At 47.2% G+C, this 26,517-nt stretch overlaps 1 protein-coding gene across 4 annotated transcripts in view; it reads left to right on the top strand.

Annotated features, from left to right (window-relative positions):
* The window catches only part of Rptor (regulatory associated protein of MTOR complex 1), a 296,009-nt gene that overhangs the window by 205,551 nt on the left and 63,941 nt on the right, over positions 1 to 26,517 (top strand). For all 4 annotated transcript variants that reach the window (XM_028787899.1, XM_028787900.1, XM_028787903.1 and 1 more), the window contains 3 exons: positions 6,068 to 6,169; positions 9,044 to 9,127; positions 10,584 to 10,694. In XM_028787899.1, coding sequence (XP_028643732.1) covers positions 6,068 to 6,169; positions 9,044 to 9,127; positions 10,584 to 10,694 — 297 coding nt within the window. The remainder of the gene's footprint in view (positions 1 to 6,067; positions 6,170 to 9,043; positions 9,128 to 10,583; positions 10,695 to 26,517) is intronic.

The raw sequence follows: 26,517 nt of genomic DNA, 5'->3' as shown, positions 1-26,517 counted from the left end.
GGGAAACCTAACTTAAGGGACTATGTGATGGCTAACTGAACGAGTGTTTCTAAAGTGCTTAGACAGAAGTTTGCACATGTGTTAGGGCAAAAGTTAGTGACACAAATGACAGGCCCTCATTTGTTCTTGTACAAGTCACTGCCCAGAGAACACTGGCCACTGACAAGTGAGCCAGGAGCAGAAAACCTGTAACCTAGGGGAACTTTGCTCTCAGCTGGGGTGTCTTCTGTCTATGTGGCCATTGTCTGTCAGCATCCTGCTGCAGAATCAAGCCTGAGCCTGGGTGCACGCTGGCACACTGCATGCCTGGTGTGCATGGGCTATGCCAGCTCCCCAGGTGTGCCCAGAGGTTAAAATGATGTGGCAAAACGCTTTAAAGAAGATCTCTTGGTCCCTTTTGTCAATATTGTTCTACTCTTTGTTGCTTATTTGGGTAGAGGGAGATAACATTTTGCTACACAAACATTGAAGCCTAGAGCAAAGTTGGAAGGACTCTAGAACCAGTAGCCATTCTCCCCCCACTGAGTTCTGCTGTTACTTTTCACGCAAGGTCCCCTGTACCCGGAGCCTGTGTGTGTGCATGTCTGTATCTGTCTGTCTCTGTATGTATGTGTATGTCTTTCTCTTTTCATCTCACTATGTTTATATGTGTGTGTGTGTTTGGCTACATCTGTCTGCCTGGCTCTGTGCATTTATGTATGTATCTCTTTCTCCCTTTCACTCACTGTGTGAGTGTGAATGTGTGAGTGTGTGTGTGTGTGTGTGTGTGTGTGTATACGTGCATGTGTGTCTGTGTTTCTGTCTGTATATCTGCGTGTTGCATGGTTTTTTTTTTGTTTCTTTTGTTGGTGGTGGTGGTCTTGGTTGTTGTTTTTTGTTTTGTTTTGTTTTGTTTTTATCTTGTCTTTCCCTGGTGTGCGTAGCATCCACTGCTCAGCTTCCAAACAAAAAGCCTGTGTGCCTGCCTTTCCTAAACTGCTTAATGCAGGAACAAGTCTCCTTCAGAGTGATAGGCCTCCATAGAGGATGACACTTGACTCATGGCAGACTGGCAGGTGCCATGCAAACCAGATTGGTCCTAGGGGTTTGTGCTTTCATAGGAGGGACAGGGCCTTTTGGTTTAGATGAATGTCCGAAAAAAATCTCATTAAGACTTTAATCTTGTGGGTCTGGAGAGATGGATCAGCAGTTAAGAGCACTGACTGCTCTTCCAGAGGTCCCGAGTTCAATTCCCAGCAACCATATGGTGGCTCACAGACATCTATTATATGATCTGATGCCCTCTTCTGGCGTGCAGGCTTACATGCAGATAGAGCACTCATATAAAATAAATAAATAAATAAACAAACAAACAAACAAACTTACTTTTAAAAAAAGAGTTTCATCTTGCTAGGTGATGGTAGCAGACCTTTAATCCCAAGCAGATCTCTTATTCAAGACCAGCTTGGTCTACACAGAGAAACCCTGCCTCTAAACACCTCCTCCACTCCCCACAAAAGACTTGAATGTTGTCTTCAGCTCCTGGCTTCCCTCTGCTTAGGAGATGAGAACTCAGCTCCTAGGATGATGCACTGTGTGGTGCTCCTTCAGTGTAAGCACTGTGTTCCCATGTCCGGTGTCTTTGCCAAGCCTCCCACTGCGTTATCTCGGACCTCATGAAATCCGTATGCTGCGTTAAGGAAACATAGAGGTGTAGGAGCAACTGATCAGACCATGCTGTAGCTTTTTAAATTTATCTTTCCACTTGTTCTGAATGTATAGAATACATGTAGAAAGTCATAAGCCTCATAAATCTATGGCATGGTGAGCCTTCACCACTTCAATACACTCTGAGACCAGCTCACAAATCAAGCAGCACCTTCCCTTTGCAGCCTTTGTCTATCTGCTGCCATGCAGAGAGCGAGCCCTGAGGAGGACCACAGAGTGTGCTCTTGGTGTCTGACTGCTTCCATCTGACAGTATGCTTTTGATACGGCCTGTAAGTCCTTTCCATAGAAGAAAGAGTCATGGTGTCTGCAGACTCCAGAATGTTTTCCAGTGCCATGACCAGTGTAGGTTTTGATCATCCATTTGAGATCCTCACAGTTAGTGCTGCCTGGCCCAGGGACTGTGCAGCTTGAGGCAAAGGGGAAGTCAGCCATCCTAAACTGTCTGAAGTGCTGCTGTTGTGAGATTCTGTTCATTCTTACTGTTTTATACTAAGATATTCACCTTCACTTCTGGAATCTGGGAAGTCCTCTCCTACACTGTCCTCTGGCCTCAGTGACAACGTCCCTGGGAGCACAGTGCTGTTTGCTGAGGTGCTGGTAGGACAGTGCCAACTTGCAGGTGTGTTTAGTAGATGCTACTAGATAGCTGTCCACATTGTCTTTGGTTTGTAGCCCTCGTGCTGTGCGGGATATGGCTCCATGCAAGTGACGTGTTCCCAGTGCTAGCAGAGTGCAGTTTCATGTCTTTTGGAGGTCTATCTTTTATACATCTTTCTGCTGAGCTGGTGTGGATCTGTTGATGTTCTTTGTCTCACTATGAATATCTTACTCTGCAGACTACATTTTCATGTTTTACATTTTTTTCTTGTTGAGCAGATTCCTACTTGGTAAAATGTTTCTAATGATTAGGGCCTTCACTGCCTTGTCCACAGCCATCTTGACTCATGTGATGTGAGCATCCCCAAACGCCATTGTCTTCCCTTCCAGAGCTTTGTGTTGCTCCACTCTCAGAGTTCTGCCAGCCATCCAAGACCCTCGTATAGGAATGTTTGCTATCTATGTGGTGTCTGCTCTGAGTGTCGTCATACTGGACCTGGTGACTGTCTGTGTGAGCTGCTTCCAGCGTCTCTGCTCTGTTCTGTCAGGCACTAGGTTCATAGTTTTGTTTCTGAGCATTTACAGATGTTGCTGAAGCTGCTACTCTGTCTTCCAACTGTGTTCTTTTCCAGGATTGCCCCGTTACATCTGACCTTTTGTGTTTTCATGTGTGTGCTGTGCTCACTTATTCATTTCTTCAGAGAACCTTCTTGGCATGTACTGAGCTAGGGGAGAGTTATAAACTGAGTTGGGGAATGCAGACTTCTGTATAATACTGAATCTTATCGTTGTTGGAGCCACACAGCTAAATTTTGGCTTGGTTTTGTTTTGTTTGCATGTGTATGTTTACAAGTAATTTTGTATGTCAGCTTAACTAAATAATGTACATATTAATCTTCAGAGTTAACAGAAGTAAAAAGTTCTACCTAGGAAGGAATTAGAACCCCATTCAACTTGGTGTTTATCAAGATAGGAAGAGGGGCCAGGAGGAATGTCCCAGACATCAGGAAGCCTGGGATAGCTGGCTGTGATAGAGACTCCTTCTGCAGGCTCTGGTGTCTTCACAAGGGATGATGTGAGCACCCTTGATCACGGAGATCACTGTCTCCTCACTGAGTGGACTCAAGTGGCAAGCCCCTCCAAACCCAGCTCAAGTCACCTGGCCCAGCAAAGGGAGAGCAGAGGGGGATACAGCACAGTACTGTATCCACGGCATAAACCTGGCTGGATCAGCCACTGCCATGGAGCAGGATTCTGCCACTCTTGTCTGACTCTCTCACTTTGGCGCTTTGCTCATGGGACCCATTTCAGACCTACAGCAGTATGTCTGTGTGCGATCTGTCATGGAAGACAGGACGAGCCATTACAGCTACATGCCATCCCTCAGTTCTTCCTGGTTGTTCCCTTCTGGTCTGCTCACAAGGTACCTGAGAGGCTTGGCCCAGTCACCAGCTCTGAGTGCTCATGTGGCTGCCTATGCAGTCTTCATGCTGTGTGGTTGAACCAGTGTTTTCCCTTGCCTTTAGCCCCACATCTGGCAAAGATGTACTTCTCTTCTCTGGTCAGGATTAGGTGAAGGAGTTGGGGGTTTGTTTGTAGAAAGGGTCTCACTGTGTAACCTTGGCTGGCCTAGAGCTCACAGTGTAAACCAGGCTGGCATCTCTTGCCTTTGTCTCCTCAATGCTGGGATTACAAGTACATGCCACCACATGTAGCTGGATCAGGAATGACTGTCTCTTTGGTTGGAATGGTCGCTTCACAGTGGACACTATAAAAACCCATGGACAGAAGCTGACTAGAGAGAGTGTGTGATTCTCATTTACAAGCAAGCACTGGGATGCTATGGGTTGGAGGGAAGGAGGCAATTAATGAGATTTTAAAACAATTGGTGAGTAATTCCTACTTGAAAATGAGAAAACCACTTAGGGAGCTCCACTCCAGGTCATGGCTGCCCTGAGTATGGCCTCTGTTGTGTGAGCTGATGGCATAGAGCCCTTCGTCCTTCAAAGTGGCACGTGAACTTCATGACCTCATGCCACTGGGCCTGTACTGCGGGACCTGGGCTCTGATGGGTTCTTAGAAAAGGTGTGCTACAGGTTGGAGGCACAGCTATTTCCCCTAACTACCAGGCTCACAGGTACACCTCTAATGGATACTGCCATCTCCCCCAGGGAAAAGAGAAAGCCCTCCTCCCCAAAAAATGTGCATGGAAACAAGACACTGCTGTATTTTGAACTGTTTGGCCCATGGAAGGCAGCTCTGTGGGGCACTGAGAATGATGCATAGAGTGGGAAACTTCACAGGCTTCTAGCCTCTTGCTTCCCAGTCTCTTCCAATCCTGTTGTCTCCCTTCCCACCCAAGCCACCCTTCCTGTGGGTGGTAACCCTAGCATGAGAACAGAGGGATCTTGGTGACTCCCTCGCAGCCTGTCCAGTGTCCTCTGGGACTGACTTGATGAGCCTCCATGCTGACCGAGAGGCCCCAGCTCTCCTCCATGGTTATGTGCTGGAGTGTTGGTGCTCACTGTGTACTGCCTCTGCCCTCACCCATGCAGCTATCCCTCATGGGTCCTTAGAAATTAAAGCACAGTGTGACCACAGACATGACCTCAGCTCCTCTTCCCTCTCCTCTCTATCCATTCCCACCACAGTTCCCTCACAGGTCTGTGTCTCACCCCCCTCCAGCTCACACAGCCGTGCAGCAGGCTTTGCCCTTCTCTGCTGCAGCACCAGCCTTCCCACCATGCCTCACCTAGCTCTCTGCATTAGCTTTCAGGATGCTGTCCTGCTCTGGCTTTTGCTCCATACACAGCCCCTGTCTCCCTCTTTGAGCCGCCTCCTTCCATAGCGTGTCTGCACTGGAACCTCCACCTTCCCTCTTGTCCTGTCTCCTCTGTTTCTTGTGGTGTGTTTGATCTTGCTGTGCTTTGCTGTATCCAAGACAGCATTTAGGACAACCTCTCTATCTCTGAAGTAACCCACAGCTGGGTCGTAATCTTAGTGTAGCTTGATTCCTCTCATGTTCAATACTGCTGAGTCCATCACCGACCTGGCTTCCAAAGCCCCGTTTCCATATGCTCTTGCTCTATCTTCAAGACTGTTCCCTTCACTGTTTTCTAGGAAGGTCCCACCTGTCTCCTTGACCTCTAATAGTTAGGGTCAGGCCTGGGTCCCTTCTCTAGAGCTAAACTTCAAAAAAAGAAAAGAAAAAAAAACAGGCTAAATATGGTGCACACCTGTGATCTCAGCTCTCAGGAAGCTGAGGAAGGAAGATGAGAACTGCAGGCTGGTGTGGGTAGACATGAAAACTCTGTCTCTCAAAATAATACTCATAGTAATAGTGAAGAAATGGTGGTTCTGGAGGCATGGCTCGGGGCTTAAAATGGCCTGATGTTCCTGCAAGCAGTGTGTGCGGCTCCTGCAGAGGACTGGAGTCCAGTTCCCAGAGATCACCTTAGGGCACTCACCTCAGGTGGCTCACAACCACCGCTGACTGGGGCTCAGGATCCAGTGGCCCTCACAGCCACCAGCACACGCCCTCCCAGGTTTCCTCTTGTCACACCCTCCCTGACAGTTGAACAGGAACATCCAGGTGCTCGGGCCACAGATTCAGACTTCCTCTCTCTCTGGTCCAGGCTGTTGACAGAGCCTGTATGACCTGTACCCTCCAGCTCCATCCATTGTCGTCACTGTCCTGTCAGGATGGAGGGGTGAGGTAAAGAAACCTGCCTCCCTAACCAGCTCTTTTGCTTTTCCCACAGCACAGCCCATTCTTTGCTGAGCAGCTGACGGCTTTCCAGGTGTGGCTCACAATGGGTGTGGAAAACAGGAGTCCCCCAGAGCAGCTGCCCATTGTCCTCCAGGTCAGTTCCTTCCCACAGGCCTAACTGAGGCACCTGTTCCTCCTCAGGATTTGGAGCTGTGCTTCAGGTGAATGGTGCATTGATGCTTTACATCTGATCTGAAGTCAGTAGATGCTTGCTTACTCCCAGTGGTCTTCTCTTGGCAAAACCATTGAATTCCCTTTTTCCTTTTCCAATTAAATATAGATTGGGATAAATCACCACTCCCCCTCCTCCTGCTTATGCATTAGGAACTGATGAAATGCCACTGCCAATGAACCTTGCTGTGGTGCAGAATCTTGGCATCACCACCTCCTTCTGTTTGAAAGGACATGAGTTGTAAATTTGTCTTGTGAGGAAAGGGTGAGGCCACCAAACAGATCCTAACTGGGCTATAACATTCCTTCTCCTGACCAATACCGGAGCAGCACAGACAGACCATGTGCCGTCGTCAGTGCTTCTTGCTGTGGTCCTCATAAGAAACAGTACTTTCTGTGTGTGTCAGTAATTCATGTGCAAGCTGGTCTGGTTCTGGGGGACCCAGTTGCTGCCTGCTGAGTTTGGTTACTAATATGGCATAGGAAAGGGATATGAATAGTGGATTTGTCATTGCAGCTAGGTAGATAAGTCACAAAGGTTGTGTCTTATTAAATGTGTGTTTGTGGGAATAGCTGATGAGGTGGGTTGTGACTAAGAGAAGACCATTTACTCTGGGACCATTGACTAGATCAGGCCCCTAGGACTGGTAACTTACTATAAAAGCCAGAAAATGCTGTTTATCAAGGTTCAGGGCAACTGAGCTCAGGGAGAGCTGTGGAAGTCATGAGGAGGTGAGCTCAGGCAGAGCTATGGAAGGAAGTCATGAGGAAGTGCCGGCTTGGGAGGTCGGAGAGCCTTCCTACATCTCTGAAGGAGTAGGGGGCCGGCTTCCCTCCCAGTGTGAGGGGCAGAACTTGTCAAGGGCCAGCAATAGGGCCATCACTCTCCAAAGCACTTATCAAGTTACTTTCCTCTATAAAACGGGCCATGGGTCTGATTTCCACCTGCCTAAGGACATTGGCCTTGCTTCCTTCGAAGAAGGCCTTGTGCTTGCTCGTTAGAGCTGCTAATCACATTGTGGTGGACAGCCATCCATCTCCACTGTGCCAAATGCTCAGAACGACTACAGCTCAAAAGTCTCTCTCCATAGAACACAGTGTGCCCACCCCCTCCCCACTACAGTCTCTCCCACAGGACAGCCAGCCTCACAGTCTCAGGTGATTCATCTATCCCAGATTTTGGGTTGTTTCTCCCCATCTAAAGCCCTGGGAATCCCAGCCAGCCAGCCAGCAAAAAAAAAAAAAAAAAAAAGAGGAATAACATAAAGAGTTAACAATCGACTGCTCCTCCTGAAGTGGGAACTTTGTAGAATGGCCTTGGGTCAAATGGGAGGTAATGCTATTGTTACATCTTTTCTGACATGAGGAAATAATTTTCACTGTTCCCCTTCATGTGTCTGGCATAGTTTTAAGACAGTCTTGGAACTGCAAGAGGAGCTAGAAACTCCAACCAAAAGTTTCCACAGCAAAGCAAAAGTCACAGCAGTAGGACAAAGCCTAGGCAGGGGAGGTTCCTACATGATCCCAGTAAATGGCAGTAACACTGGGGCCACCTCTGGGTCACCTGAGTCACCACACAGCTCTCTCTCCAACCTGCCTGTTACTGCAGCAGCACATCAGAGCAGCTCTGGTCCTCCCCACAGCAGGGCTCCGGGGCTGGGCATAGTGATCTAGTTCTTTTGGGTCTGGCAATGGTCCTTTTGTAAATGGCTTTTATCGACTTTATTTTTCATGTTCCATTTACAACTCGGTCTCTCAGGGAAAGAGAAGACCTCTAGAGCAGCCTGATGCTAAGCATGGAGTGATAGCTGTGAACGAGCATGAGCCATCTTCTGTGTGCTCTTTCAGACAAATGGAAGCAGCAGGTCCTCTCCCAGGCCAAGTCCAGTCTGACTCTAGGGGTAGACAAAGGACTGGACAGGAACTAGGGAATGCAGGGTTCTGGGAGGCCCACCTGGCCTCACTCAATTTGTTACCTTCGTAGCTTTGTCCTGAAAACCTTTATTGTTGCCAAAGCCTGGGCCAGCTCTGTTAGAGAAGGAGAAAAGATCTTAATATAGACTGCAGTGAACACAGTGAATTCCTTCCATCCAGTAACAGGCGTTAGCTGACGGCTTGTAGCCACAGTAAGAGGTTCCTTCAGGCTTTGTTGAGTTGTAGCCTTGTACTGAGAATTAATAAATCAGAGATGCTGGATACTTTGGCCCGTCACATCCAGCAAGTGTTGTGGGTGATGCTTCTTGTTAAATGGGTGGGGCGGTCTAGCTAACGGCTAGTTCTTAATTATAGATGTTACTACCTATAATTTCACTTCTCTGATTTATTCCCATGAGAAGACAATTGTGAAAAGATATACAGATTAGGACATTTGTCACAGAGTTGTCTGTGACATCTAGCATTAGGGGAACTATTTAAACAGACCAGGTACATTTCTACAGAGGACACACTGTGCTTCCATTGGGAGGGGAAGAGTCGTCACTGTGTATAATCTCACTGAAAAGGGGAGCGGGGAATGCACCCGTGCTCCACAGAGCGCCGAGCTGCAGTGAGGGTCCTGCTGAGCACAGTGCAGGCTCGTACTGGTTCTTGGTGCAGGTGCCATATTCTACTCAGGTGATGAAGTATGTTTTCAGCCTGTCTAAAGCAAGAATTGTACAGGCAGAAGCCCAGCTAGAAAAAAAGCCATTGAGTTGTATTGTCAGACCCCTCCAGGGCCACCAACTCACACTGGAGCTTTCTTAGAGGTGGCCATCAAGTGTCATTCTGTTGTGGTTCAATATCTTTCTTGCTTTTCCAGGTGCTGCTAAGCCAGGTGCACCGGCTGAGAGCATTGGACTTGCTGGGACGATTTTTGGACTTGGGCCCTTGGGCGGTGAGCTTGGTGCGTGTCTCCTGCCTCACCTGGGGGAAGGGAAGCCAAGATTGGATTCAGTGATACAGTCTGAACTCTGAAGCAGAAGCAGCCATAGTCATGCCAGCCAGGCCATCCTCACTCCCTGCTGCTCTGGGGCTTTTGTCATTGTTAGATCTCTAGTTTATACTTCTCAAAGGTCAGGACCATGAGCAGCTGACTGCCTTCTGTGGCCTTTTCCTCCCAGAAGTCTGTGCCCTCACACCAGCCCCACACTGACTTAGGTACAAGTCTGAAGTCTTCTTCTGAGTCCTCTTTTTACAGAACAGAAGTAGAACCAAGCAATGATCCATGTTTCCAACAAATATGTCATCAGGAAATCAGAGAGAGGCTTGGGGAGCCTGCAGACCAAAGAGCTTTAGAGCCTTCCACCGCCTGCATTGGACAGAGCTTATTTTTGGCTTTGTTTGCGAGTAAAGGTTTAAAATGAGGGCTAAAAAGATGACTTAGACCAACCAAAGAGCATGCATGGGCTGGCCATGGCCCCTGCTCCATGTGTAGCCGAGGACTGCCATGTCTGGCCTCCGTGAGAAAGGATGCACTTGATCCCCCAGGGAAAGGGGATGCTAGCAGGGTGAGGTGGGGGTAGGTGGGTAGGTTGGGGAGCATCCGCTCAGAAGCAAAGGGGAGGGGGAAGGAGAAAAACTCCGAGGGGGGACCAGGAAGGAGGACAACATTTGGAATGTAAATAAATAAAATAATACATTTATTAAAAGGGGGGCGTGGCTCAGTGGGCAGAGTGCTTGTGCAGAAGTATGAGGGCCTGAGTTCAGATCCACAGAACCCATGGAAAGGCTAGTACAGTGGACAGTGTCTGTAGCTCCAGCACTGGGGGAGGCAGAGGCAGGCAGATGGATCCCTAAAAATCATTGACAGCCAATCCAGTGCCATCAGCAAGCTCCAGGGTTAGTTCAAGACCATCAGAAAACAAGGAGAGGAGGCTGGCTTCCTGTGCACACATAAGCATTCCAAAATACAGGTGTGTTCATATGCTCCTAGTTATAAGCAATTAAATAATGAAGTTTAAAGCAATACTGTTGGAACAATTAGAAATCTATTTCATATTATAAACAGTAGCTATTCACTGTATGTGACACACAGTGACATGACCTACATAGGGTCTGTGCAGAGTGCTATGGACTGAGCAGGCTAGCACTCAATCATGTTCTTAATAATTAGATATTGTCAACAAAGAGTGATTGTTTGCAGGCTACCATTAAAGGAGGAGGGAGAAAACCGTAAAAATAAGAAGAGTAACATTGAAGGAGGGAAGAGAGGAGTTTAAAATTGAACAGAAGAAGCCAGCAAGGTTCCTCCAGTTTGGCCCTGCAGAGGAAAGGCCAGTGACGCTGGCGACTTGAGGAGTGATCTAAGCTAGCGGCAGTAAAGAGGGGCCTCACACCTGTGCTGACTCTTTTACCTCCAGGCCCTGTCCGTGGGCATCTTCCCCTATGTACTGAAGCTGCTTCAGAGCTCAGCCCGAGAGCTGCGGCCACTCCTTGTCTTCATCTGGGCCAAAATCCTCGCTGTGGACAGTGTGAGTAACCTCCTTCACCCCCACACCCACAGTGGGGAGCCACACTCTGCCTGTGGGCCCTGGGTTGCTCCCAGCCCTTGTTTCTTACAGAATTGAGAACACTCTCCCCTGGCATCCATTTCTGGTGACCAAACCAGCCCTAGTCTCTGCCAGCTGCAGATGACCAGTCTATCTTCTGTGTGTCCCCTAACTCTGTGTGACACCTGCACTCTGACTATACCCTGATCATTCTTAAGACTGTTTTCTGTGTTCCTGACAATGGCAGCAAGTGGCCCTGAGCTCAGCCTGCCCCTCCCCCATGGTTGTGTCCTGCCATACCCTTCTTTCCCTGTCCCTAAACATGCTAGCACTGGTCCCGAGACTTAGCCTACCACCTGTCATGTCTTTACCCATCCTGCCTGTATCCCTGGAGGGCCTTATGGTCTTTCTTTACAGGCAACTTCCCAGCCCCAACACTTTCCAGTTGTCACATCTTCTGGCCCTGCAGCCATTTTTCTCCCCCAAAAAGATAGATGGTACCTATGCTCAAAGCTTTGTGCTAAGGTCTGTAAGTGGCAAAGAGCTTAGCTGTCCCTATTCTTGACCTCAACTGCCAACTAGGGCACACAGGCACAGACAGCTTTAAAAAAAAAGTCATTGTGGGGCCAGAGTCACACCTTTCAGGAGTCACTGGCCATGAGTATGACAGAACGAATAGTCAGGCCAGTGGGGCAGCATGTGTACTTTGACAGCAAGGATGGGTCAGGACATGACAAAGGGCTAGAGGCTGATGCTTCAAGCAGGCAAAGGACAGTAGAAAGATCCAGAGTTCTGGAAAGAAGGCAGAGGATAAAGCCTTCGGCTGTTTGTAGCAGCCATGGGGCAGAAAACCCTAAGAAATAAACTAAACTGTGGTTCTGAAATGGCCCAATTTAAAGTAGCTGATGGAAGGAGGTGAAGGGAAAGAAGCTCTCCCTGAATGAGAGGAGCTTAGGTGGGTGCAGGGCATGGACCATGCATGAGGAGAGCCTGTTCTCAATTCCACCAGCAGCCAGGAGAGGCAATATCTCAATCAAACCCCACTGGTCCACCTGAGGATGAAGCTGTAGCACAAAATGGGCTCCCTGAGTGGTCAGGATTTGACCCAGCTAGTTGTCATAGCCTGTGAGATCCTTGGGTACAAAAGTGGACAGCAGATGCAGGGTACCCAGGCAGGTGTGTTGGCATCAAAGATGAACGTTGTGGATGACGGGGAAGGCCCCCGTGATTTCAGATGCATTCCACATGGGGTTGGAACCAGCTTGTCAGGGACTGTGGGCAGCAGATGCCATGTGGTCAGGCTGCTCAGGAGCCGGCGGGTGGGGAGCAGGGGCGCCGAGAACAGCCTTGGCCTCAGCACCTTTGCTTCTGGGCTTGCTTTTGAGACAGAGTCACATGTTAGTCACTGTCTGCATATTAGATACTTATATTACAATTTTAACAGTAGCAACATGGGGTCTCAGTATTAGGGAGGTCGAGAACCGCTGATGTAGAAGAAATCAAGTCTGTTTCTGCTTGGCTTCAGTGGGTTTCTATTCATGGCGTGCGTGCGTGCGTGCGTGCGTGCGTGCGTGCGTGCGTGCGTGCGTGTACAAGTATACGGCATTGCCCAGGGATTGTGTAGGAAGAGTCCATGATCTACATCAACCTCATAAAATGATTAAGACTGTGCAGCTCAGAGAAGACTGCAGGAGTGACAGGGCCGTTCGCAGCATGACAAGCAGAACATGATGATCTGAACTAGCTCTGGCTCTAATTGTAAGGCAGGAAGACAAAGTCACTATAGGTCTGGGGAAAGAGGTCCTGTTTGGCGGTGTCACAGGCTGTTTGTTCCCTTTCCTGTGAGATAGCCTTGACTTCTGACCCTCCCACTCTGTCCCCTCAGTGCTGGGATTAAGGCGCATGCAGTGATGGGAGCAGAGCCTGGGGACCATGCATGCTAGGCAAGCATTTTACCAGTCGAGCCACAGCCTCAGCCTCTTCCCCAGGGTATTCTTTATTCCTGGTCACCAAAGCTGAGACCTGGGCTCCTCTTTGTTCTCTGTCACTGGGCCATGCTGTGCTCCACTGAGGTTGTCCAGTCTACCCTCTACCCTGGACTTTGTTCAGCTATATTCTTTGTGACCCTTTTCCCCAGCCGCCAGCTGGCCTGGAGACTATAGATGCCACATCCCACAGCGATCTACTGTCATGCCAGCATGCCACCACACATTCCTTTCTCTCTTCACTCCCTCAGCCCAGACTCTTCCCTGACCTTTCTCACTACAGATCTCCTGAGCACCTGCTCAGCTCCCTCGCACATTCACCTCGACCGTCTGCTGGGCAGCATGCTGCTTGTGGACAGCTTCCGTGTGGTGGAGGATGTATGAAGGGGTTTTCCATATGGAGATCACTGTGTGGTTGAGCCTTGGACCTTTAATGATGGTTCTTCTGTACCCTGTGCAGCAACTCTGTGTGCTCCCTATAGTGTCTTGGACTGTCTCCTTAGACCAGCCAACCTGATGCATCTTTTCTAATCACAGGTCTCTGGTTTGGGAGCAAAGGCTTTTCTGAGGAGCTCACGTTTGAACGGCTCTTCCTCTACCCCATTGTCTCCATCCTCTATATCAGCATGTTGAGAATCGGCTGCAGTACTCGATATCTGGCCACACAGCCACATGGAAAGGCTCCTGGGAGTCTGCCAAGGAGCAGAGCCAGGGCAAAGGTGCACAGGCAGGAGCACGGGTCTCTGAGTGTGGGCGACAAGCTTCAGTCCAGACTCTGAATGTGGCATGGAGCTTGGCCCCTTCTAGCCACTTGTGTCTGCTGGTGGTGCATGAACACATGTGAGCGATTTAGTTATCATGGTTGTCAGTTTTGGTTTGTTTTTTACTTGTTTGTTCATTTGGTTTGGTTTCAGTATTTTTGTACCTGCATTTGAAATCTTAGAGGAGATGGAAGCATATCCATATGTGCTTCACCGTGACTAAAGCTGGCCACCATGTTCCAGTGGATGGAGAAAGGCACTTTAACTCCTCTCCATTCCTGTTTCTCTCCTGGACACGCTGGCTTCCTGTGCCCAGGGCTGCACTCAGCTGTGAGCAGAGGCGCTGCAGTGCTCTGAGCAGACAGCCATGCTTCACTTTTGCAGCTTGTTGAGGTCTGTGTGTGATACCAGTGCTCAGCTGGAAACTCCCTTGCCTGCAATGTTCTTGTAACTGCCTGCAGACACTAGGGACCATCCTATGAGTTAATATCTTAACCAGCTTGTTGCAGCTGTTTATTTAACAGCACATTCTAGAATGTTTCTGGTTGACACGGAGCCTCATGTCCTCATCTTTCTGTCTTTAAATGACTTTGGACAGAATTCTCAGGAAAAAAAAGTTCCATGTAGATATAACCGGCCTCTCCTCCTCTCCTCACACGTCTGGCCTTGCCATCTCTAGCTGCCTTACTGCTGAGTGGCACATGCACCCTACCAAGCTCACAGTGCCCAGCTGATTCCAAGTTTGCCACTGTGAGGGTCCGAAGCAGTTAGTACTCTACAGATGAAGTGATCTGTGGTCTGTTGGTACAAAACAGTCTGCAGATGAGATGCCCTGTAGTCTAGGACACCTAGCACTCTGCAGATGTGGTACCCTGTGGGATAGACAGCCTGCTGTCCAGTGCCCTGTGATTGTTGTGCAGCAACCACCCAGTTCTCTGGCATGCTCTGGAGGCCTGAGAAGAATGGTGCCTACTCAGGCTAGACTCTGCCAAAAGCTCATCAGGTATCTGAGGAACACACTTCATGCTACTCTCCTATAGGGTCTTGGAGGACTCAAGCAAAGGACAGGAGTCAGCCAGCCCTTGAGATGGGTTTAGACCTGAAGAGATGGCTGCTCTTTCTAAGGACCCAAGTTTTCAGTTCCCAGCACCCATGTCCAGTAATTCAGAACCACCTGTAACTACAGCTCCAAGGGATCAGACACCCTCTTCTGACCTCCAACATTCATATGGCAGTCATGTGTGTACACAGAGATACACATAGTAAAAATCTTAAGAAAGAAAGAAGTATGGACAGAAGAGAAGCAGACGATCTTGGGAAGAACAATGTAAAGAATTATGTTCCCTTTGACTGAGGGGCATTGCATATTACAGGACACCCACCTGAGACAGCTGCCTCAAGTCAGGGAGAGCCTCCTCAGAGCCCCCTTGTTCTGAATCCCAGAGTCACTCCCTATGCCTCGTTATTGTACCTTTAACACTTGTTAAATGACCAGGCACATGACAAACCAGGAAACACGGCCTATGAGAAGAAAATGGATCCGTGGAAAACTATTCAAAGCTGTTGCAGATGTCAGGTTTGGCAGGAGCTGATGACGAGGCCATGGAGGGGTGCTGCGTACTGTCTGGTTCACATGGCTTCTTCAGCCTGCTTTCTCATAGAACCCAGGACCACCAGCCTAGGGATAGCCCCACCCACAATGGGCTGTGCCCTCCCCTGTTAGTCCCTAAGCAAATGCTCTACAGGCTTGCCTGCAGACTGATCTCATGGAAGCACTTGTTGTAATTGAGGTTCCTTCCCCTCACATAACTTTAGCTTGTATCAAGTTGACATAAAAGTAGCCAGCCCGACAACGCACAGAAGATAATATGAACTCTTATACATGGACGTACTACAGTGGAGGGAAGGAAAGATGGAGGGAGAAAGGGAGGGAGGGAGAGAGGGAGGGAGGGAAGAAAGATGGGCAAGAATCCAGGAAAGGTGAGGTGGCTGTGAGCCATGCTCCAGCAGTAACTGAGGTGTGCACAGCCAAGCAACAGTTACAGGGAGAGACGTGCACGGCCACATGGCTAAATTTGGTTATCAGTTTAAGAGGATTAAGTATTACATAGAACCAGGGGTGGTGACAGGTGTTAATCCAGCACCTGGAAGGCAGAGGCAAGTGGATCTCTGTCTGCATACCTAGTTCCAGGATAGCCAGGGCCTCTCAAACAACAAAAGAAACACCTAGGGCAGTAGTGAGGCACAGCCTTGACTGGACTTTCAAAGATGTTTCTAGAAAGGATGACCTGGCGATGAAAGACCTGCCCTCAATGTAGGCTACAGTATGCTCTGGGGAGGAGTACCAGACCAAAGAAAAGGGTGAGGAGAAAGCCAGCTGGGCTCGCTTTCCTTTGCTCCAAACAGCACAGCCTTCCACCAAGATGGAATGCCCAGCTAGCCAAATACCCTTCCTCCCTCAGGCTGCTTCCTATCAAAGCAATACAAAAAGTGACCAATGCACGAGGGTAGTTAGAGTAGGTGAACAGTAACCAATGCAGGAGGGTAGTTAGACTAGGTGAGAGTAACTAATGCAGGAGGGTAGTTAGTTTAGGTTAACAGTAACTAATGCAGGAGGGTAGTCAGATTAGTTGAACAGTAACTAATCCAGGAGTGTAGTTAGATTAGGTGAACAGTAACTAATCCAGGAGGGTAGTTAGATTAAGTGAACAGTAACTAATGCAGGAAGGTAGTTAGGTTAAGTGAAAGTAACTAATGCAGGAGGGTAATTAGATTAGGTGAACAGTAACTAATCTAGGAGGGTAGTTAGATTAGGTGAAGAGTAAGAAGACACTGTGGTCCCTTCAAAAAATATTTTTTTTAAAAAAAAGACACAAGCATGTTGAAAGTAACAGCTATCAAAAGCTGTACCATGCTGCCATGGAGCCAAAGAAGGTTCTGGGCAGTGTCGTAGTAGGTGTTGTATGGTAAAGAAACTCCTCTCATGCCATGTGAAGGCCCATGGAGAGAACAGATGTGTTAGGAGTGTAGCACCCTGACACAGCCAGGGCTACAGTAGAGACTTGAGTGTTGCTTTGATAATGAACAGATTATGTCGGGAAGTGGAGAAAAGATGTAGTGCAGTTAGAGGCATTAACTCACAGTGTGTCCTACAGCTGCAGTGGGGTGGCACTCTAAGCCATCATGCATGTGTGTTCATATGAGTGTATGTGTACATACATGCAGAGACCAAATGTCAACATGGGGTGGGCTTTTTTTTTTTTTTTTCGGTTACTGTCATTTCTCACTAAACCTGAAACTCACAGATTGACTGTACTGGCTGGCCAGCAAGGCCTCAGGCTCACCCAGCCTCTGTCCCTCCTCACATACCTCGATGTTTGCTGGGACTACACATGCACAGCCATGCCCAGACACTTTGTGTGGGTGCTGGGATCCGGTCTTGGGTCCTCATGCTTGTGTACTCACAAGCACCTGACTAAGCAAGCCATCTCTCCAGTCCCTAAGTAAAGTGGAAAATATGTAAGATAAACATGTAATATATATTACTATAATCATAAATAACACGTGATTATAACTGTCAACCTTTATATAAGCTTTTCAAAGAGGAAGTTTGTTTTGTTTTGGGTTTGGTTTGGTTTTTTTGTTTTGTTTTGATTTTGTTGGTTGGTTTTTATGCTTGATCTCACTACAGTAGCCCTGGTTGTCCAGGGACTAACTGCATGGGCCAGGCTGGCCTCAAAAAGAAGAAATCTTAAATTTTTTCTTTTCTATCAAATAAAAACTGAACAGTGTTTGGAGCACAGTGAGGTGGGGCAGAGGGTCCCTGCCTGTGTATGTTAGGATCCTGGCCTCAGCTTCTACCTGGGAAGTTAGTGAAAGAAGAGCACAGGAGATGGGGAGACTAAAGGCCGAAGAGGAGGCAGGACAGTGAGAAAGTGGCCAGCCCATGGAGTCTGTGCCCTGGCTGGCTAAACACACTGGTAAGTGAGGAACCATCACCGAGACTGGGAAGGAAACAGAAGGTTCTGGAACCTGGACCAGCAGGTGATACCACTGATGGTTTTTAAAGGATGGGAGGTAAATATTATGAACGACCTCGACAGACAGACATGTTCCTCACTGACACAGGAGACTTGCTAAAGAGGAAACAGATGAGTTCAGAAGCTCTGTATCAAAGAACACCACAAGTCCAGATGGTTTCCATGGAGAATTCTTCTGAACATTAAGGAGGAGGCATATGGATAGCAGTATACCCTTTCTCTATTGCTTCATAAGATAAGTAACACTCCAGTACCACAACAAAAACCAGACAAACACAACCTAAAAAACCCTCATGAATACACACACAGAGATCCGAAGTAGAAAATCTCACTACGACGCCAGCGTGAGGCTGGGGATAGAGCTCAGTTACTGATGTGAAAGCGCAGGACATGAGTCTGACCCCAGCGTCCACAGAAACTGTGAGAGCATGAGGACATGAGTCTGACCCCAGCGTCCACAGAAACTGTGAGAGCAGGAGGACATGAGTCTGACCCCAGCGTCCACAGAAACTGTGAGAGCATGAGGACATGAGTCTGACCCCAGCGTCCACAGAAACTGTGAGAGCAGGAGGATATGAGTCTGACCCCAGCGTCCACAGAAACTGAAAGTGTGAGGACATGAGTCTGACCCCAGCATCCACAGAAACTGTGAGAGCAGGAGGACATGAGTCTGACCCCAGCGTCCACAGAAAAGCTGAGTGCACCCTTGGTTTCAGCACTGATGGGCTCAGACAGGTAGATCCCGGGTGCTGTCTGTTTAACCAGTCTAGCCAGTCACTGAGCTCCAGGATCAGTGAGATCAAATTCAGAAAACAGTAAGGCGGAGTGACCAAGGAAGACACCTGATGTCAGCCTTTATAACCATACAAATTACAGCTGTGAAGTATCAATGAAAACGATCATATGGAAGTGTATTAAAGTGTCACAGCATCAGGAAGCCGAGAACCACCGCTGCTCTAGAATCAACAAGGACTAGTGTCTCAGTGGGGGTCCTCGACATCAAGCTGGAGGTGGGCGGATCTAGGACTTGTCTTGAGGACAATAATTGTTGGGGACAGCACCACTCACTGCAGTACCTTTCTCGGGGCTTGGGTCCTGTACAGTGTAAGAATGTGAGCTAAGGAATGAGCCTGCATACATGCATTCTCTCTCTGCTCCTGATGGTGATGTGATTGGCTGCTTCAGTTCCTGCTGGACCTCCCCACAACGATAGACTGCACCCTGAAATTGTAAGCCAAACAAATCCTTTCCCTTACATTGCTTTGCCAGGATGTTTGATCACGGCATCAGAAATGAAACTAAGACAATTAAAAGTAAATGTACTGATATATTAACAAAAGAAGAAAAAGTCATATAATCTGAATACTTAGGGAGAACTTTCAGCACCTATATCAGGTGGCTCACTAGCACCTGTAACTCCAGCTCCTAGAGGATGTGACATCCTCTCTGGCCTCCAAGGACACAAACATACATATACAAATAATTTAAAAAAATTATCTAATAATGCCCCAGGTTCAGTAAATAAACAATTCTTTTTTTAAAAAAAAAAATTTACCCAGGCAGTGGTGGTGCACACCTTTGATCCCAGTACTCAGGAGGTTGAAGCAGGCAGATAACTGAGTTTGAGGCCAGCCTGGTTTACAGAATGAGTTCCAAGACAGCCAGCATCACACAGAGAAACCCAGTTTGAAAAACAAAAAATGAAATAGATAATGATAAAAGAGAAAAGAAGAAAAACTAGTAACGGAGGGGAGGCTTCTTGGCTCTGGCAAACCCTACCTGCAAGAACTTGACAGCCAACATGGCCAATCGTAACAAGACAAATGCTGACCTCAGGAATGGGTCCACGGCTCCTATTCTCACTGCTTGCCTTCATTGTCACATTGGAAATTCTTAACAGCACAAAGAGAGAAGAAAAATGACCTCTGGGTTGTCTTTGTGTTCAATCATCATGTGATAATCTCTGGTTGAATATATTTTTTTAAGCCTCTGCAGAACTTTTAAGAATATTACTAAGTTTGTTGGTTATAAGATCAGTCAGAAAAATCAATTTATGTCTTAATATTAATCAACAATTAGTTGAAATTAAAGATGTCACAATTTCATAAACCATATGAAATTACAGTAAACTCTGACAAAAGATAATAAAAGATCTACATATCAAACACTGCAAATCCCAGGGAATTAGGAAAAACCTAAATCAACCGAAAACAATCCATGTCCAAGACTCCAACTCCAAATTTATATGGAAATGGGCAAAGGACCTATAATGATCAAAACAATTTTGAAATAGAACATAGCTCCTACATTTCTATAAACAACTCAAATTCAAGACTTGACTGTAAAGCCATAGTCCTAAGAAGCTAACAAAGACAGAATAAAGCAAGCACACCTGCATGTGAAGCCCAGAGTCCATTTTCAGCAAAGGCTCAAAAACAAGCCAGTGGAGAAGAGGGTGTCTTCTGAATAGTTGGACATCAATGAGCTGAAAAGTGAACCATATTTCAAAATTATATCAGATGGATTCTAGACTAACTATAAAAGTCAGTACTATAAAACTTCTTAATGCATAAGAAGAAACTGGCGGCCAGTGAAGCTAAGGTTTTTTCATGCAAAACCACAAAGAAACTTAATGAATGATCCTTATCAAGATGAAAGTGTCTTCTCGGCAGACAACATTAACATGAACAGACAGGCCATAGGTAAGAAAAATAGTTTCAAGTCATGTGTCCGCATGGTACAAAACCCTTTCAAAATTTCAATGACGTATATTTAAGGTGAGACCCTACCATGTCCCCTAACCCTAAAGCCAGGGCTCAAACTCCATCCAGCAGCTCCATTCTGAGTTCTCAGTTGTCACACAGACTTGTATCGTGACATCTAGAGTAGCTCTCTTGGAAGCTGAGGGCTGACGCTGAGACTGTTGCAGTCCCCAGTCTCTCGTTGACTGGGGTCTCAGGAGCAGGCCACCATACCAAGCTCTGTTCTAATAGTTGGAGCTGGAAGTAGTCCAGATAAACACTAAGAGGTGAACACGCCAGCGTATCCATACGTGCTAATCAGCAACTTAAAAACAAACAAAAGCAGTGCCGTTGAAAGACGCCAGTCATGAGCTGTGTACTGTTTGGCTCCATGTGTTTAAAACTGCAGAAGGTGTGAGCTTGTCTGTAGTCAGCACAGGCATATCAGCCACTTGGGGCAGGGTTTACAAAGGACTTGGACATGTAAGGGGTTCGATTCAGCCTCGATGGTGATGGTCTCACAGTGTGAATATGCCTGGGCTTTTGGGTTCTGAGCTTTTGGTAAGTGTGTGCCATGTCTTGGTATCTCATACCCCAGTGATGTGGGTTTCAACAGTGACCTGTACTATTTCCTCCTTGATTTTCAATCAGAAAGTGGGCTTGCTATTCTTTTTTAAGACTGATGCTGCAAGGTGACCTAACACTGCCCTGGAACTGACCTTAGACCAAAGCCAGAGGCGGTGGCATGCAGTTGAATATGAGCATAGTACTGTCTCTGAGAATTCTCAGAGAATGGACTTGTGATTATAGAAGAAAATGTCCTTTTTGTTAACAGTATTTTGGGGCTGGGTGCACATGAATGCAGAGGCCAGAAGTCAGTGTTAGGTCAAGGTCAGGGGTAGAGTAAGTTAGCATTCCCTAGGCTATTATATAATATGTGTTCCTTCTCCCTTTACCCCCTAAGGGCTTGTTCACTTCCCCATCTTGTGGGTTCTTTCTAGTTTCCTGACACTCCAAATTAAACACACAACCCTAAAAACTTGAAGCTAAGATCCAAGTGTGAGAGAGGACATGCCTGCTTGGCTTTAATAAGTTTCCCAAGTTGTTGTTATCATCTGTCTCTCTGCTAATTAACAAGAATAAGGGAGGGAGGCAGTTAATTAAGGACTGATGTAAGCTGGGTTCCAGCTAATTGAGGGTTTTTTTCATAGACAGAATTAATGTGCAATTCAGGCAGACCTTCCAAATTACAGTTAATAAAGTTTTATTTATAGCACCACTGGGGAACATCAAGGGCACAATGTCAAGGAATGTGGGGAAGCACTCTGAGTTGGTATTGATGGGATAATCCAAAGTCAAGCATACAAAGAGGCATGCCCCGTGTGCACATAGGCAGTGCACAGGAAGGGCTCCCATGGACAAAGGAGGTGGGGCTTTTTCATCAGCCCCGACGACCTGTGTATCCTTTGCAGTTTCCCAGCGTCTGCTGTTTCCTCTGCAAACAGTTTTCTCTGAGTAAATTTGATCAGGCACTCAGCCTCACCTCCTCCCTTTCTCCACATTTTCCTCTTCACATACACAAAGCTCAGGTGAAAGAGATCTCAAGGTCAGCCTCTTCCCTGTGGGTCAGGCACTGTTGAGCATGCACGCTGTTCTGCTGGCCCACTTCGGAGCTGCTCTGGGAGGAATGCAGACTCACTCCTCCTGAGCCCAGACGGCTATGCTTCCTGTGCTTTCTATCTGCTAAGCTTTTGCTTGGATGGCTGGAGATTTATGGAAACCTGAGGTGACAGTGGACTTTGTTCCCTAAACCCCACCCCAGTTTCCTCTGTCTGAGACACCTTATTGGACACCAGTGAGACCTATTCTGTTGGTGCCATACCACCAACTGCCCCATCCTAGTGCCCATTTCACCTCAGGGCTTCTCTGTCCATGCCCTATGTGAGGAATACCCCTGGGGGAAGGGCTTCAACTCCTCCACATCTAACGACCCCTCCCCTTTTCCCCTCAGTCCTCTGTACCTCTGGTGACCATGGCAGCATGAGGAGGGCCCCTTGGCTCTGCATACCTGCTATTGGGTTGCTCTGCATGTTTCTCTTAGGACTCAGCTAGGTAGTGACAGGCTGGGGGTGGAAGGCAGATGAGCCCCTTCTCACACGCCTCGCAGTTTGTATTTGCGGGTTTCTTCCTTCAGAGTCATGACTTCCCAGCTTCTACTACAGACAGCAGCTTTGTTTCTTCTCACCTGTATTCTGTTCAGGACCCAGATGTGGGTGTGGGGGTCGTTTGTTTTAATTATTTACTCAGACTTTGTATTAGTTCCTTTGTTTTTATTGTGTACTTAGACTTTGTATTAGTTACTCTTCTGTTGTGGTGGGTAAGCACCAGGGCCAACAGTGACTTAGAGGAGAAGAAGTTTATTTTGGCTCACAGTTGCAGAGTAAGACAATAAAAAAGTGGGAGGCTTGGCAGAGGAGGCCAGAACAAGAGGTTCAGATCACATACCATAAACACGGGTCAGAGACAGCAAACCAGATGTGGACAAGGCTATGAGCTCAAAACCCACCCCAACGACTTACCCCTCCCACTCCAGGGTTCTACTTTCTGAAGCTTCTTTGACCTCCCCAAACAGCACCATCAACCAGGGACCAAGTGTTCAAATGCATGAGCCGTGTGAGGCATTTGTGAGGAAGCCATGTTCCTGGAAGCTGTCTTTCAGGTGAGGGGGTCTCCTAACTCTGGGCAGAGTCTCCCTCCCTGTCACTGAGAGTCACAGCTGATGGGCAGGAGTCAGGGACATGCTCACAGGAAAAACTGTATAAGTGTTTTCCCTTCCTCTCTCACTGATACCTCATTCATAGAATTTCATTGCTTCGAGGGTCTATTATGACTCGAGTATAGGTTGTAATCTGCAGAAAACCAGGGAAGGGAAGGGAAGTGTTAGGGATATGTGTTTGCAGAAACCTTTGTTTTGTGCAAGCCAGTCAGCAAGGCTGTGTGTGCTGTGTAAATGGGTTCTGGATGCTGTCTCACTGTCTGGTAAGGTAGAATACCATATGAAGTTATTTTCAGCAGTGACTGTGAGTGTTTCCACATGGTGATATTTCTCCCCAGGGCAGGTACATATCATGAACAACATACATCACAAGCCCCCATGCGGTCAGAGGTCATAACAAATTGTGATATGGAGTACTTGTCCTGTGAGTGTAGCCACGAAGGCAGGAAGTACAAATGGCCAACCCCACACTGTACCATCTGTCAGTCTATGCAGAAAGGAGAATTTTTCTGGCCTGGACTGGAAGGTAGAGCCTGGGAGACTCAGGTGCTCCTCCCTTTGGGGGAGGCTGAGTAGCAACAAACAAAGCCACTGGAGTCCAGAGGTGGAATGAGGACTGGGAATGGCAAGCTGGAATCTCCATCGGGTTACCCACATAATCCCTGAGACCCATATAAACATAGAATGAGAGAACCAACCCTACAAAGTTGACCTCTGACCGCCACAGGTCAGATATAATGATGATGATAATAACCTAGGCATATCTTTAATCCCAGCACTCAAGAGATAGGGGGCAAAATCTGAGTCTCAGGCCAGCCTTCTCTATATAATGAGTTGCAGACCAACTAGGACTGCATAGCAAGATTCTGTTTTAAGAGAGAAGAAAGATTATGATCTCAGTGCCATCAACATAACTCTGTGGGGCCCTCAGGGACAGACAGGGTAAAACCTACATAACAGAAGTCATTCAAGGCATTGAACCGAGTTCTAGGAAGCAAGTGTCTTCCAGCCCCAATTCTGTATGTGGTGGGGTAAGTTTATGTCTAGAAAACCCAAAAGCTCTATTAATACCAGTAAAAGAACTTAGTGACATAGAAGCCTTAATACAGAAGCTGAGGTAAGAGCATCTAGAAGATTAGACAGGAAGAGCCGCCTGTGTGTGGTGGAGCCATAAATCCAGGAATCATCTACCGTGAGATGGGGAAAGCCGCCACAAACAACACCTTAAACCATTCCTGAGAGACACATAGTCACCTTCAGCAGATAACAACACACCCTGCTCTCATGAAGTAGAATTCTATGTCATAAACATGTCAGTATTCTCTTGGTTAATTTATAACTTTAATATAATCCTAGTAAAATTACCAACGGGCTTTTTTTCTGGAACTAGACACGTTCTCAACCTCATGTGGAGAAGTAAGTAAGAAGAGGCAGGGAGCCTGGCTAGGAAGAAGAGTGGGAGAGACCCTGTCCTCTTAGACAACAGCTAACCAGGAAGGCCCAGCGACGTACCAGACCTCAGACAAACCCGTGGACTGGTGAGCATTGCACAGGCGGCCCCCGGTGGAGTCTGTGAATGGTAGTGGCAGTACCTCAGCTTTGCACTTCTCCAGCTGTGATGGTAGAAAAGCCAGAGGCTGCTGTAGTTTGGATTTTATGTGACTCCCAAAAGCCACTGGGAAGGCTTGGACTAGAGGAAGGTACTCTGAGACTGTAGTGGCAGGACAGGTGGGGTTCTTAGGTCTTTGAAGGCACAATGGAAGCTCCACCCCTTCTTTATTTTCTCTGATCTTGTTGCTGTGAGGTGTATGTGTATTCCCCACCTTGATCTAGAGCCTTACCGTATGCTCAAAGGCAACAGGGCTGGCCAATCAGCCAGAGACCCAACCCATCATTTACATCATTTAGAATAAACATTTCATTTTGTTTTGTCTTTCTGTAAAAAAAAAAAGCCAGGGAGTTCCTGGCTGTCCTGGAACTCCCTGTTTAGACCAGGCTGGCCTTGAACTCACAGATCCTCAGGCTACCACATTCAGCCTACCTTTCCATCTTTTACATTGAGTGTATAAGGTATTTAACTTATCACAGAGACAGAAAGCTACATGATAGAGATTATTTGCACATTTTGGACAATAGAATTTAAGTTAAAGAGATAGCTTCTTTAAACACAAAAGGTAAAATCATAAGAGCATTAGAAGAGGAGCTGGAGAGCTGGCTCAGTGGATAAGAGCCCTGGCTGTTCTTGCAGAGAAATCTGGTTTCAATTCCCAGCAACCACATGGCAGCCCATATCTGCCTATAACTGCAGTTCAGGGGATCCGACACCCTCACACAGCACACATGCAGGTAAAACACTGATGCACATTAAATAAATGATTTTTTAAAAAGTAGATGAGAAACCAGGTAAATTCTATTTTAACCTAGGGGTTATTGAGCTTTTTAACCGACAATTCCAAATTTAGATGTCTTTGCAAAGAAACTTACTTGAATATAAATAAATTTTATATAGGGAAATATTCAAAATTATGTCACAACTAAAAAAATAATGGGTTTCCTCATGCATAAAGGGGTCCTAGGAATCAAAACAAACAAACAGTAGTTCCAGCCGTCCTGTGAAAGCCGGTGAAGGCTGCCCAGTATGAGCGCCTGTGCTGCTGTCACAGAGGTCTGAGCTCAGATCCTGGAACTCCTCTCGTGGCAGATGACAGCCATCCGTAACTCTAGTCACAAGGGAGCAGACATTCTGGCCTTTTCAAGCACTATACACATGGTGCCCAGACATGCATGAGGCAAATATCCATTCGTAAGATAAGTCTTTACAAAAGAGAAATTGATGTAAATGGTTCTTAATAATAGTAGGTTACTGTTTCTCTTAAGTGCGCAGTGAGGCAGGTTAAGTCCACAGTGCTAAGGGCAGCTGCAGGGATAGTCTCAGAAACAAGGCAAGGAGCCCTCAATGAGAAAAATAAGGGTGGATACCTATAGATACGCTTGAAACAGCAAGAGACAGGCCAGCTCTGCTGCTAGCAGCCTGAGGAAGGAGTCCTATCAGCGACCTCCACTCAGGTAAAGCCAGTCCTTGACTTGTCCACAGAACAGAGATTATGGGTGAATAAGTTGGGGGCTTATTCAGCACACATGTTTAACGTGTTTATAGGAACTTTAACGAGTTATGTTAAACAAGTTATAGGAAGAAAGGGACCCAGGGAATCAATAAGACCTACATGTCTCAGCAGTGGCCCAGCCTTGGCTCAAAGGGTCACTAAGAAACCTTCTTTTCTTTGTGTCATTTTGATAAGTGAGACAATGCATGCCCCAGATCTTGGACAGGATTGTAATCTGACAAGATAAACCCATTCAGATCACAGGGTTGCAGCAGCGGGGTATGATGGAGCTGTGGTTGCAGCAGCAGGGTACAGTGAGCTGTGGTTGCAGCAACGGGGTACAGTGAGCTATGGTTGCAGCAGAGGGGTGTGATGGAGCTGTGGTTGCAGCAGCGGGG

Source organism: Grammomys surdaster, unplaced genomic scaffold (genome assembly GCF_004785775.1).
Source record: "Grammomys surdaster isolate TR1022 unplaced genomic scaffold, NIH_TR_1.0 125688, whole genome shotgun sequence".
NCBI lineage: Eukaryota > Metazoa > Chordata > Mammalia > Rodentia > Muridae > Grammomys > Grammomys surdaster.
This window is presented reverse-complemented; position numbering and strand designations above follow the sequence as displayed.